At 29.1% G+C, this 15108-nt stretch overlaps 1 protein-coding gene across 1 annotated transcript; it reads right to left on the bottom strand.

The window, feature by feature from the left end:
- Window positions 1–680: 680 nt before the first annotated feature.
- Window positions 681–13513, bottom strand: LOC134725079 (uncharacterized). Its single transcript, XM_063588597.1, has 10 exons — window positions 13414–13513; window positions 10895–10927; window positions 8371–8415; window positions 7955–8037; window positions 7179–7250; window positions 6704–6824; window positions 6201–6292; window positions 2531–2599; window positions 1547–1691; window positions 681–786 (listed from the first exon to the last, which is right to left on the bottom strand). Exons 2-10 carry the CDS (start codon window positions 10920–10922, stop codon window positions 752–754), a joined length of 690 nt encoding a protein of 229 aa, XP_063444667.1. The 5' UTR covers window positions 10923–10927; window positions 13414–13513; the 3' UTR covers window positions 681–751.
- Between the last annotated feature and the right edge of the window lie 1595 nt (window positions 13514–15108).

The raw sequence follows: 15108 nt of genomic DNA, 5'->3' as shown, positions 1-15108 counted from the left end.
TAGAAATTCGATCAAAGGAACATGTTAAGATTTAAAATAATAAAGCAAAATAGAAAAGACTTCAAATTAAGAAAAGTTATCAGTTCTATACCAGTGTTCAAAACTGATAAATCATGGATTCGAAATATCTCATATTAACTGCCAGATTCCTGACTTGGTGCAGGAATTTTTAAGAACAAATGGGCAGTTGAACGTGTTTTTAAGGCTAGCCAAACATCCCGCGTTATCAAAATGATAAAAAAAATCGCTAAAAGGACAACACTACGTGCCAGAAACACACAAGAGTCAGTTATAGTAAATCCTTTGTTATTATTGTGACCTAATTGACCGTTGTACTCAGACTCATTTCACTTTTTAATACAAAGTTCAATATTTTCAGTAATGTCTGTGCTTGGCGTCAGTGAGCTATAGATGGCACCACATATTAAAGAGAACGTCTCAGACTTTTACAGCATCTTTAAGTTAAGGTATGTATGTAGGGTATTACTATTAAGAGTATGCTAGAAGTTATCTTCTGTCTATCATTATATTTTGCCTTTAATCTGTTTCTTTTTTTATAAAAGTGTTAAGGATGTGCACCCATTTTGTGTTTTTTGATTGCTTCCATATTTTCCCTCTTTTTGTGATTTAAATGTTGTGGTACCCATTGTTTAAAATTTCTATAAAATTTAAGAATAAAATTCTGAACACTTTTATTATACAATGTTGAACTGAAGTAGAAAGTTGTGCAAGCAATCCTTTCTTGTGTTTCTTATCCACAAATGGTTGAGTTATGGCATGTCTGAGCTATAAAAGAAAACACATAAAATATGAATTAAAATAGGTTACTTTCAAAATAGATTTCAATTTTATACAAATAATTTTGTTCATACAAACGCGTTGAAACTATTAAAATCATAGCATACATGTGCAACCAATAAACTATGTTTATCAAATTTTGAGAAACATTTTTCCAATCATTTAGTGCTTCTGTATTTAACTAATCAACGTGATATTTATATATTTTTTGAATTTTATGTATATTTTCCATTTTGAATTATGCTCGATATAATTTAGTTAAATATAAATGGTGAAGTTTGAACTAGTTGAAGGTAAAGGAGTCGGCGCCTATTTTAATAAGACATTTTTTAATTCAATTTCTCAAGCAATGTATTATAATTCTGGCTGTCGAAAATTATCATTCAGAGCTATGTTATCGTCCAGCGAAGGGTATCTACAGTTGCCTAAGTCAGGAACCTGATGTCCAGTCGTTTTATTATATAGCTATACATGTATAGTTGTGTTCCATTTGTTTAATGTGTTTGAGCCATTGATTTTGCAATTTTGTTAAGGGACTTCACGTTAAAAAAATCCCTGGAGTTAGTTATTTCACTTTATTATATTGTGTATGATTATTCTAAACTTTGCTCTAGATTTTGGGTCTTACCAAACCTATCCCTTTACTATATTTGCTTCTCCTTAAGTTTTGTACTTTGGTCAGCATTTTAGGTCTCCTTTAAACAGTACAAAGCTGGGTTTTTTTTCTTTTTAATTACTAGTCACTTACTTTTAATAACATCAGAGCATTGATTTTTGTTGCAACTTAAAGAATCACAACAGGCAGAGCAAAGCACAAGATCTCCATGGTCGGCTCTTCTACCTGTGCCCGTACTATGAGTAGCTTTATATTCTTTCAAAAGTAAATCACATACCTGCAAAATTATAAATAAAATGTGAATTAAATAATGAAATCATTTTGTTTATCCATAACAGCACTACAATGATAGTTAATGATTTGATAAAAATAACTTTTATCGAATATTTCATAGAAATACTTTTGGCTAAAGTACGATTGTCGGTTTTCAACTGGTCGATGAAAGCAATCGGATATTGCATTTCGAATGTAGTATCTTTCTTTTAAGGAGGTAGACCTAGGTTAAGGGAAATAACTCTTAAAATCATCAGTACGTTTGTGTCAATCATTTTTATAAATATATTCTAAGCTTCTATGTTACATAGATTATTTTCAATCTGTTTCAGGTAGATGCTTAAAATACATTGATGATACTTGACTTTTACAAACGCATTACTGATTTAAAGAGTTATCTCCCTGAACCAAGGTCTACCACCTTAAATCAAGATACAATATATTGGATTTCTTATCTCAAACCCTTAATATTCTCGGTATGATATTTGATCTGAGATGCAATATTAGAAAGTTTAAGGCTACACTATCATATACATATATAAAAAAAATACCATAGCAGGAAAACCATTAGTACTTAATATAAAATGATATAATTATTTTTAAATTTGATAATGACTTGAAAACAGATTCATATATGATTTTGATTGTCTGATATATATTACTGAAATACGACAATAATCAGAGAACACAAGTACACTCTTAATCCTCTTTGTCCGGTTAGGAGTTGACGTTTGTACTTGAGTAATTTGCTAGATAACTGTGAATAATACAGTGTGATACAATCTTTAAGGTTTTAAAAATCATATAACATTTTGTCGTCAACCTAAAAATATAAACACTTACGGTTTTTTGCTCACATCCAAGTTCATACTTTAAGACACCACCAGTGAAAAGAGTATTGATCTTGCAAACCTACAAGCAATCATTTATCAGGAAATTATTTTCAAAGAAAGAACAATAGATTAAAAAAAATATTGTTCATATAATAAAACAGTTTTTAATATCGAAATATTGCTGTATACGCCATATTAATTAATAAATTTTATATCCTGAACACTAGAGAAACTATTTGTTTTTGAAATTTATTCCCTTTCCCAGTTGTAATGTATATTTAAAAATTTGAGATATTGAATTGACTCAATTTATATTTTAATTTTGTTATTTTGTAATTCTTTTTTTTTTTTTTTTTTTTTTTTATTCAACAATATATTGCTTGCTGTTAACAATTGACTCCACTAGTCCAGCCTCCTAGTGAAGAGTACCTGCATTTTAATATCATTTATCTCTGTGTAACAATGATAAAGTACAATTTATCTAGACTATAGTGTATATAATTCATTTTCAACCGTAAGATAAATAATTATATATGAAATTCTAATTTATCAATATGTATATCTAGTTTGTTTAGAAATAAAAAGTTTCCGGAAATAATTCACACTTGCCGTTATCGGTTTCCTATTATTGAATTGATATCTCTTCCTGGTTTGGAAATACCAGTTTTAATAATGATTTATGATTAATATAAGCAATTTACAGGTATGTATAAACAAATATTACAATATATGTGTATCGATTCTGATAAAAATAGAATGTAATTAATTTTTTTCCCATTTTTTTAACGATAAAAAAAGTGGAGAGCAATACCGTTATCTCCACGCTTATCGGTGAAAGGTGAAATTATTTCTCAAAATCAGTTCCTGATCTGGACATTTTAAATTATTTATCTTTTTCTATTCTTATTTTTTGCTAGATTATACATTTGCAAACATAAAAATTATTACAACAATTTGACAACTTTATCAAGTAGACATTTATTCTTAGTATGTTTACTAGTTGCCTGCATTTTGTAGCTGTACATGAATTCTGTTTTAAATACAGTATATACATCTAAAGATTTTGTTTTCTGTTCAGACATATAGTTTGCCTTGTATATACAAAACATTATAATTGTAATCAAATAATTAATTTCATAGTATTGTTCATCATTTATTTTATAACCCCAAACTAAATTTTTTAATGTTAGAATATTATTATTAATATTCAGTTTTTCTTAGAGTGTTTTTACTTTTCTCCAGAAAATATCAAGATAGTGACATGTTAGAAACATGTGATCATAATCCTCTGTGGTGTTGCAATAATGTCAATTTGAAATATCGCATATCTTCCACTTTTTCAATAAAACTTTACAAGGTAAAATAAAGTGTAGCAATTTCCAACGGAACACTTTGTATTTATTATCTTTTAAAAAATAATGAACAAACTTTAACATATTACATGAAAGACTCTTAATGTATACAAGGTTAAGCTTTGTCTTCCATTTATAAAAACCAACAGGTATTTCAATTTCATTCTCAATTAATATATTATAATTTTTTCTGGTATCTACATTTTCTAATTTTTCTTTTTTATTGCAATTATCAATAATATGTATTGCATAGGGCGTTTTTACTTTAGTTTTCTTTGAGTTTTCCTGTTTTAAAATCTTTAACTATTCTCTTGGAATAGCTTTCTTTAATTGGTAAAATTCTGACATCCAGTTACTTTTTATTTTAAGCTTTTGCAAAATAAAATTTTCTTCTATATTACCATTTTCATCAATGATGTCATTAATAAAGATAAAATTACTATTTATCCAGTTTTGGAATAAAAGGCATTTATTTTTTATCTTTAAGAAACGATTTCCCCAAATAACTTCTTGACGTATAGATCTAAAGTTTTTTGGCTGTTGTACTTTTTTATTATTTATCCATGCTTTTACAATGTTGAAATACAATTTTGGCAGCTCCTTTAACTCTGGAATAGAGTCAGTGTTATCAATATTCATGTGAAAGATAAGGAAATCTTTTCCAAACTTATTAAAATAAAAAAGTGGAATAATTTTCCAATTTTTTAAATCTCCATTAATTAACCTTTTGATCCATCCAATTTTGATAGATTCTATATATTTATCTATGTTAATCATTTTTAAACCCCCATCTAGTTCACAAAAACTTAGTACTGTGCGTTTAACCTTTTCTCTTTTGCTTTTCCATAAAAATTATAGATAATTTTTTTAAATTTGACAATATATTCTTTTTCAATATGTGAAACAGACGCTAAAAAGGTAATGTTTGGTATGATCAATGATTTGATAACTGTTATTTTACCGATCATTGTTAAATGTCTTTTCTCCAATTTTTTTATGATCTTTTCAGACTTTTCTATTTGTTTTTCTGCATTTAGTTTTTGGCATTCATTTTTGTTACAACCGAAAAAAATTCCTAAACATTTCACTGGTTTGTTTGTAAAGTTGATATTTTCATATTTTTCTTTGCAATGTTTGTGTTTTCCTAACCAAATTCCTTCTGTTTTTGATCTGTTTAATTTAAGCCCTGACAAAGTGCCAAAAATTTCAATCATGTTTAATACTTTTGAAATGTCTTGTTTTGTTTTTAAAAAAAGTGTGGTGTCATCTGCAAGTTGACTGATTTTTAAAGAATGTGTTTTCCTATCTATTTTGATTTCAAATCCTTTAATATTATTGTCTTGTCTTATTCTACATGCTAATATCTCGACAGCAATAACGAAAATTAAAGCACTGCACGGACATCCTTGTCTAATCCCTCGAAAAATGTTGAGGGGTTCAGATATCCACCCATTATTGATCACTGAGCTTTTAATATCTGTATCCATAGTTTTTATCCATTTGAGCATAGAATCTTGAAAGCCAAATTTTTTTAATGCTGAGAACATGAAATCCCATTCTAAAGAGTCGAATGCTTTTGAAAAGTCTAAAAATAATAATGCTCCTTCTATATTAAATTTTTCTGCATAATCAATTATATCCTGGATCTGTCTAATATTATAACCTATATATCTATTTTTAACATACCCATTTTGATCTTCATGGATAATTTTTGGTAAGACATTTTTAATGCGCTGAGCTAATGAATATCCTATTAATTTTGTATCAATATTTAATAAAGTAATTGGTCTATAGTTATCTAAACTCAGTGGATCATTTTTTGTTATGGATAAGAGAGATAACTCCTAATTTCTGAGAAGTTGTTAACTCCCCTTTTTTATATGAAAAATTAAATGTGGATTCAATGAATTCTTTTAATTCTTCCCAAAATGTTCTATAAAATTATACGCTTAAACCATCAATTCCAGGTGCTTTGTTCAATTTCATCTTAAATAGTGAATCTGTACATTCATCTATAGTTAATTTTCCTTCCATAATATCACTCTCTTGTGTTGTTAATTTATGATCAATATTTGTATCATTAATATAATCATTTATAGATTTTATATCTTTGTAATTCTTAAGGGGAAACCGATCAATAGAAATCATTTGAAAACATAGAGTAGGAATGGTTTAATCATTTCTTTGAACAAAGCACATGTTGTTTATAGATTAGGAAAATGTAGTGTCAGTGCTAATGAGACAACTCTCCATCCAAGTAACAATTTAAAAAAGGAAACCATTATAGGTCAATGTACGTATTTGATGAAATACATAAATATAGCCTACCTCAGTTGGTTGGCACTGTTGGTCAACAGAGCAATCTTTTGGATCACTGACTTTGTCACACACTCCACAGGTTGATCCTGCTGGTTGGGGATCTATAAATATTTTAAAACAATGCACGATTCTTTAAACATAAATGTTGTTGTTTAAGAGTGTAACGTCGAAAAAAATTAATCGACCATCATTAAAAGGGCATACATGTAATAAAATTAACGGTACCAATTTTCTTGCACCAGATGCGCATTTCGACAAGACATGTCTCTTCATAAACTACGAACTAAAATTCAGATTTTTTTTTTCAAAAATCATTTTTATACTTGATGCTATCTTCAACGTACTTTAGTTTTTAATGATATGTTGCCATGTCGACAATCAATGCACATGTGGATTTCACAAAACTGGTTTTCAAGTCTGTGTTCCTTATCTAACTAAATTTAACTACTAGTATTCATGTTATGTACAAATTATTAATTTTTTTTTGCTTGTATTTTTAACAATATATTTACTCTGGTTGCATAGATAACCGTTGCATGGAATTAGTGTAGTGTTGTTTACTGGATCATCACAGCACTGGGCACAAGCTACTGAATCTCTCTTTCCAACTGCACTGGCAATCAAAGCGCACACCTATTATAAATAACAAAAAAATCAATAAAATGTGTTTCAAGATTGAAATTATCAGTTCATAAGACATTTGTTTTGAAATGACAAATGACATTTGTCTCCCCATAGATTAAATTGAAGTTTTTGCTTTATATATATTTTCCAGATAAATATATGTTCAGGAGAAACCAAGGTGAAATTAGCATATGACGACAATTAAGTACGTTTGATACACATTTAAAAGCAGTGATCTGCCTATATTACGTGTGAAGCGAGTAAAGTCGTGTCTTTATCCAACGATTGACGTCATAAAGATTACAACTATTGTAATTCATTTAGATTTGTAAACTGTTTGACTATCAATAGACTAACACCTACCTGTTTAGATCTGCATCCAGCTGAAAATACAGATGTTAGATCAGGAAGAATAGTCTTGTCAAGGAAACATTGCTGAAAACATGTATTTAGTATTAATATGTGCTGCTACTCATGAAACGTAACGCCATAATATATATATGAAATGTAAAGAACCTGTTCTTCAATATTAAATAGTTCAAATAGTTATAAATGTTTTTTGGTAAAAACAAAACCCGCCTAGTAAAAACAAATATGTAAATGTTACAGATTTTGTCATACCAGGGGCCTTAGCAGCTGTCTGCGATATGGTTTTCACTTATCATTGAAAGATGTATGACAATTGCAGAAGTATAGTCATTCTCGCGTTCAAAATTATTTCAATCGTGAAATAAAACAACCAAATGAAAAAAATGTCATATATTAGATAATTGACTGTGGATCGGTACAGAAATGCGTCTGTTGTTATACAACCAAGAGGATTTAAATTATCGTATGTAATATGTCAAATTGTGTTAGTAAAACAAATAAATACAGTGCTATAAATTGTGCATTGTCTTTGGCTTAACATGTACAAAAACTGTAAAAGTAAATTTAAACAGACATATATTATGCATAAAAGCATAAAGTTGTAATTGTTTTGTATGATTTTATTATTTATTGAACAGTTTTTTTTAATGATTTTTTTTTATATAAAAAACACAAAAACCTGATATCTCGGTGTCAATGATAAGATTGTACAAATAAGGTACTAGTATATGATTTTGTATTGTCTAAAATTACCAAGACCAATCAATTACCTCGTCCACGTCTTTACATGCAGCTTTCTGTGTTAGACAGTCGGTGATATTAACAGCTCTATCGCAAAACAAACATGATAATCCTGAATAATAGACATATGATAATAGGTAATAAAGGTACCAGACTTATAATGTCATACACGTTTCTTCTACATAAGCCTTATCAGTAATGCTTTTATAATAAGACTTTTATTAAAAAATATTTCCTATGTTTAGCTGCATATGTGTATTGTTTGTTTTGGCGTTTCGTAAGTATTTAAACAAAGCTTCAAGTTTCCAAATTGTGCAATACGTCTTTATCAGCACAGTCGCTATAACAAAACATAATAAAATATATTTACAACATTATTTTTTTCTTTCAGAAATATGAATCTGTAAGATGCACTACAGTTAGTATAACATTAAAGGTAACTCACCATTAACACTTGTAAGATAGAATAAACCAAAAATGGCTACTAATCCTGTAATGTAGAATATTCAATGTTATGTTCATGCGTAAGAATGTCATTATGAATAACGTTAAGGCGCATTTAGGGGCATCCGATTAATTTTTTATCCCAAGGTTATTTTGCCGAAATATTGAAAACAAACTAATTTTAAAACTAGTAAATCAGATATGTAATTATTGTTATATTCCTCCCTGAACCACATTTAGAGATAATGGTGAAGAAATTTTAGAAATTTGCTGAAAATCTCGTTATTTTTACATTTCAATACAGCAGAATTTTTAACCAGCAAAAGAAATCTTTGGAAATGAATCATAGTTTTAGATAAAATTAACATTTTTGCTGTATATTTATTTAATTTAAAACAAAACCATCTGTGATTTGTTGATAATAAAAATTGGCCCAAATAAGTTTCATACATTGTAATTCTTAAAACCATTTTTATAAACAGGGGTCCATGAAATCAAGTTAAATCAGTCTGAATGATATTGATAAGTCGACAATGTATCTTTCCCAAAATATCGAAGTTATTTTATTTTAGTTGATGATTGTTTGTTGATGATAGAATTTGTTTTTATTGTTTATGAGTAAGTTCTACTGGTTTTTGATATACTGAATTAAGTATGACGCTGTATTATTTTCAATTCATTACGACATCACACTTATTTCGTAGTTAGTTAATTTTTGGCAATAAATAAAAATTACAAAACGTAGACACCTAGTTTCAAAAGACGATAAATGTGCTCCCGAACTAAATGATATTATTGCAATAATGATAATATTAATCATAAGCATGCTGTAATAAAACTTTCTATTCCGTTTTAAGATAAATGTCATCTTTAACAATTGTATTGTTAAATTAGGCATATAGATAGAAACATGCTTTGATTCCATTATTTATAGAATAAAATGTAATAACAAATATGAATGTATAGCAATACATAAACATTTGTATTTCATGATAAAAAACCAAGTTTACAAACTTTTGTTGATTTACTTTTGAAACAGCAGTGTTAAAAATAATGTTGTTGATACAGTAATCATGATCATGCAACGATCGTTAATGAGTATAGTCATAGTTCTGGTAAATATGGGAAATAATAATTTTTTGCTGGGCTTAATTTTGACAATTCAAGAAACGTTTATAGTATTTTTGTATGTTACTGATTTCTTTAGGTGACATGTTTATGGCTTAATTAACACCATTGATCCTTAATATGTTGATCACTATATCTTGGCTTAATTAGTGTTGTCACTACGATTTACACGGGTCAATTTTAACTTTTCAATTTCCTCCTATCCAGACTATTTGTAACCTTCGTTTTTGTGGGCTTTATTTTATTTATTTTTTTAGAACTAAACTAAAATCCACGAATTAAAAAAACGACGAACATGTAAATATTGCTAAAACCACGAAAATTGATACCCACGAATTCAAGTACTATCACAGTATGTTAAAAGTAAAATGACAAAAATACTGAACTCTGAGGAAAACTTAAAACACAACAAATAAAGTGAAAGCAGCTTTTATATTCCTGACTTGGTATAGACATTTATGTAGAAATTGGTTTTTAAGTAGCTACAGGTCTATCATGTATGTCAGTCGCATGAAACTCCATCATATTAACAACGACTATTTATGGCATTTGTTTTACTAGCAATGAAATACTTAACTGTTAACGTTTTTACCCTTTATCTGATATAAAACGTTCAGCTGAGTAAGTATGTTATGTTTTGTTTTATAACATTGAAATGGATTGTTTTTTATTTCAAATATAAAATATGCATTGTTTGTATATACATTTGTTTCTTATTGTTTAATTCTAATTAGATTTTTTTTTCTATTTACATATAGGCTACAATTCATTACAGCGGAAATAACACCTTTGTCATAATTGTTGGATTTGTTTCGGTGGTAATTTCGGACAATTAGTGATTAATCTTATGCTTAAGAGTATTCTAAACCGCAAACGATATATGTAAATTCATATCTTCGCGCAGTGCAATGTTGCTGGACACATCCTTTCAGAAAATCTGGGAATTCTAATATATGATTTAGTCTTTCTTTCATCCAACACGCATTTTACGAAACGTATCCTATAGATGATATAGTCAAAAAGGGAAAAATCTGAACTCTTGAGAGTAATTATGAAAATACTGTAGCACTTTATAAATTTTGGGAGCTTAAGCTCAAATCCAAGAACGCCTGCGAGACTTGGAACACTTTTTTCGTGATAGCAGAACATATCAACGGGACATTTTAGATCATTATACTAATAGTAAAACATATCAGAACCGTGGCACTGACTATTTCGCTTCTGATACCACCGAGAAGTAACAGTATACCAAGACATTTGAGATATTTTATTTAACATCTACAATATTTGCAAATTAATCTTTTAAGTACGTTTATTTTTTTCTTAGCATGAGCATCATCAAAATTTACATACGGCATTTCGTTTTATCGAAAAGGGGGATGACGTGTAGCACTTACCAGTAACTAATGCGTGTCGTCCAGCCATGTTAACTGTAATAAAAGAAGTTATGTTTAACACAGTGTTGAATTATTATCCTCATTTACAAATACCGTCTTCAAAGGAGAACATAAGAACATCTTAAATATATTTTCATTCTCGCATTTCAAGTTGCTCTCATATGCAATACACAATAATATTTTTTTTGTATATCCGCTTTAGGAAAAAGATTAAACAATAATTGAGTTTAAACACTGAAATTGTTTATAACCAACGAAATGCAATAAGTAAAAACAAATGAATTAATCGGATATTGTAAAATAGAAAACGGAAATGTGAGACAACAAACCGACCAGAATGCAGATAACAACCGAAAGCCATCACTGGGTCTTCAATGTAGAATAATTTCCCTTTTTCTTACATAAAATAACATGATTTATAGACACTTTATCATATTTTTTAAAATTTTGAGCCTGGTATATATGATGATTTTATTTACAACTGCTATGTCGATACCATTGATGATGGAGTTTCGGATTGGTCATAGATATAAATTAATCTTTAAAGAACACTTTGAATGTACTAATACTAAACTGTTTACCTTAAGAATAAAATACCTGAACTATATTTAACAAAATATTTCGAAATGCTGTATTCTCAATGCCCTTAACTTTGAACCTATTTGGCCTTTTTAATATTTTGGAATGAACGTCACTGAAGAGTCTTTTGTTGACGAAACGCAAGCATTATGTTCACAGATAATGTAATTTTCAGCTAGAAATAAAAAGAACGAATCAAACTACAAATCATAATTCACCAAATATTGTTATTTACATAATTGCAGAAGCTGAATCATTTTCTTTTTATAGAAGTACTGACTTGGATTCTGTCAAAAAAGCTGATAAAATGTTAAAAAAAAAAAGAATTATGTAGATAATATGTTAACAAACGTTACATTTAACAGAAGAACACATGCGTACAAGAATAAGTATTACCAACCTTTAAGATGGATCGTGAATTGTGAACTTCTTATCAGACTTTGTCTTATATTAGCCTTATCTTACCCCAGTTGCGTCATGTATCCATCTAAAGTTGTTATAAAAGGAGGAAACTTGACACAGAAACACGTTCCAATATACGTTTATCAAAAGTTACATGTAGATGTACAGTGTTTCAGTTTAAATTTCAACAAGAATAGGCAGTGTTTATTGATTGATTTTTTGATAGATTGTTAATGTTTAACGTCGTTTTCTGAACTCTAAGCAAGATTGGTATTTAAAGAGAAACCTATAGTGCCAGAACATAGCTGTCAACCTATGTCAGAGGGTTTACATTTATATTGTGTAATTTTGTTTACCTAAACAATCGCACAATGGATATCTCCTACACAAATTGTCCTTTCAAAATCACACTTCGGGTGGCCAACTGCACAATATGACAAATATATAGACATTGTTTTAAGCATAGAGTCTAAAAGCAGTGAGAGAAGATTTCCAAAGAGATTTTTGTATAAAGAGTCCAAGTATTTCTTAACACATTATTATTCCAACTGATGCTGTAGTCATTTACAAAGATGTTCCAAACAAAAATACCTAAACTGTACTCATCAATAAAAATACACATCGGCATGTACGATAAAAAGACAGAAAAGAAAGGAAAAAAGTAAGAGAGGTTATTAACTGGCAACATTTGTAAAAACTCTCGTTATCTTCTGCTTTGTTTTAATTGAATGAATCAAAAACACTCAGAAAATACAGCGTTACCCTTTAAACATACAAGTGTGAAATATAACACAAAATATCACATGTAAAAGGCTAGTTAAATATGACGAATACATTCGAAACGAGGTTATACATTTGTACAGACTCTCCACTTGATATTTGCGTTTGATTTATGTACTTTTATACTTTTATATAAAAACGTTTTAGCTTCATATCCACTGACATGCATTTCCCAACGGTTCTGTCAATTACCCGATAAACATTTACTTGTATTTTGTCGCTCTGATTTAAGAATATCCTGAAAGCAAAAACGGTAACACGAGTATGGTATTTAATGATATAACGTATATCATTGCCTCGACCCGGATATCTTCGCATACCCTTTAGGACCTTTGCAATTTGTGTGTTTTTAGAGGTGCTAATTTCGCAATGTTTGTTAAAAACTTGTTTGACTATCATAGTTTGTATATCCTACCTACTTTTGATGATGTGTATGTGTCTTCTTGATTGTGTCTTGAGTGACAATGAAACAAATCTTCTGTAAATGTTTGAGGCAGACGACATATAAAGTTACGAAAATGTTATAAGATTTTCAAATTAGAATAATATGCTGCAAAAAGTTTGATACGAACATTGAAACTAATTAGTTAAGGCAAAAGTATTATATCGATGTTCAATTGTCATAAATCGACTGAGAAAAAAAAAAGTCCGTGTAACAAACTAACACCGGGGGGACCACATCAACTATTAGGAAAAAAGTACCAAACAACACAACACTGAAGTAAGTAATACATCTACAGTAAGAAATGAATACGTACTTCCAAATTGAATCAGTCTTTTGATCTTGATATGAATGGACAGATTGTGGTGAGCACTGCTACCGCCTTTATATGAACTATAGCTTATCGATGATTGTAAAATGCGTCAGCAATATGAAAAATAAACAATCAAAATATGTAGTGATGACGTTGAAGTGCAGAAGGTTATGAAGTACATACACCGATTGACCTGTGTAATTAAACGTAAACATCAAGGGTTGATTGGTGTATGGAACTACACTCTCTTTTGACTTCTAATGACAATCAGTTATACGCTTTTTGAAGTATGGCATATGTGTGTTATGTATAAATATGAAGACCTTCTATGTCGGATTTAGAACTTTAAATTCAATATCTCGTGTAAAAATTTGAGCGTCATTCGCTTTCGTGTAAAATACATCTCTGATGCGTTCGTAAGTGGCCTATTGCAAGACGTATAAAAAAGAAGATGTGGTATGATTGCCAATGAGAAAACTATCCACAAAAGACCAAAATGACACAAACATTAACAATTAAAGGTCACCGTACAGCCTTCAACAATGAGCAAAGCCCATTGTCTGTCTTCCAATATATGTCCACAGAAAATCAAAAAAGAAACACAACGCAACCAGAAAACAGATAAAGAATAAACACAGAAAAGAAAAGGAAAATATAATAAAAACATTCAAATTGTACAATAATATTAAACTTTGAGCCCCATAGACAGGAGTTAAACCTAAATTACAATAGAGATCTAGATATTTTGACTTCAGGAAAAAAATATTTGTATTCTTTTATTTTTTTAATTACAATCAAACAAGAGTTCCTAACGATAAAGTACACAAAATGAAGAACTTATGTACCAACTTGACCTTAGATGGGTTTGATTATAATTTATCAATTGCCAACGTAGTACCGTTTGATATCAATTTTTTTAACGTTTTAATTTTTTTTATATTCCCGTTTTTCATTTTGTTTTACATCTATGTTTGGCCGTTTCTTAAGACGTCAAATCGAGAAATTAAACACTTTGAAGGCAAGAGATTTATAGTTTTCTTTTCATTAGATATTGATTAAAAAGAAGGTAGTAGTAATTCTTTCTTATTCGATTTTTATGATATAACACTTCGCTTTTTAAGGACAGTTTTTCAAGTTCATTAACTTTTTTTTTAGAAAATCTGTGTCTTTTGATGTATGGATATTTGTTAACTTATAAACCATATTGCTACTCTTTATTTTCTACATTTTTAACTGGAGGTCGAGGATAAAGAAAAGTTAATAAATGTTTTTTTTTTTTAAATTGAACTTGATTAATTAACAGATGTTTCTTAATAAACAAAAATATGCCATACGTACGCGTACTGTCAGCATAATAATTTCAGAGTCAGACATGCGTGAAACTGTTGGAGGTGTATGTGTTGATTAGTCTTTATTTTTCTGTTTTGTGCTTTGTGTAGTTTTGTTTGTCTGTTTTTCTTTCTTTTTTAGTCATGGCGATTAAAGAATCTAAATGTCCTTCTGATATATTTCGCCCTTCTTTTGAAAGGTTTGTGGTTGGTAGCAGGGTTTCCGCTGGCGGTCGTTGCGAAAAAATAAAAATTGTGGCGATTAAAATTCGTCATTGGCGAAATAATTTGGCGAAAGAAATATATATAACGATTTATTTTTAGCCATCTTGTTTATTTACCTTTTTCGGATTTCTCTGACTTTACCGAA

The sequence above is a fragment of the Mytilus trossulus genome, chromosome 7, assembly GCF_036588685.1.
Source record: "Mytilus trossulus isolate FHL-02 chromosome 7, PNRI_Mtr1.1.1.hap1, whole genome shotgun sequence".
NCBI classification, from domain to species: Eukaryota; Metazoa; Mollusca; class Bivalvia; order Mytilida; family Mytilidae; genus Mytilus; species Mytilus trossulus.
This window is presented reverse-complemented; position numbering and strand designations above follow the sequence as displayed.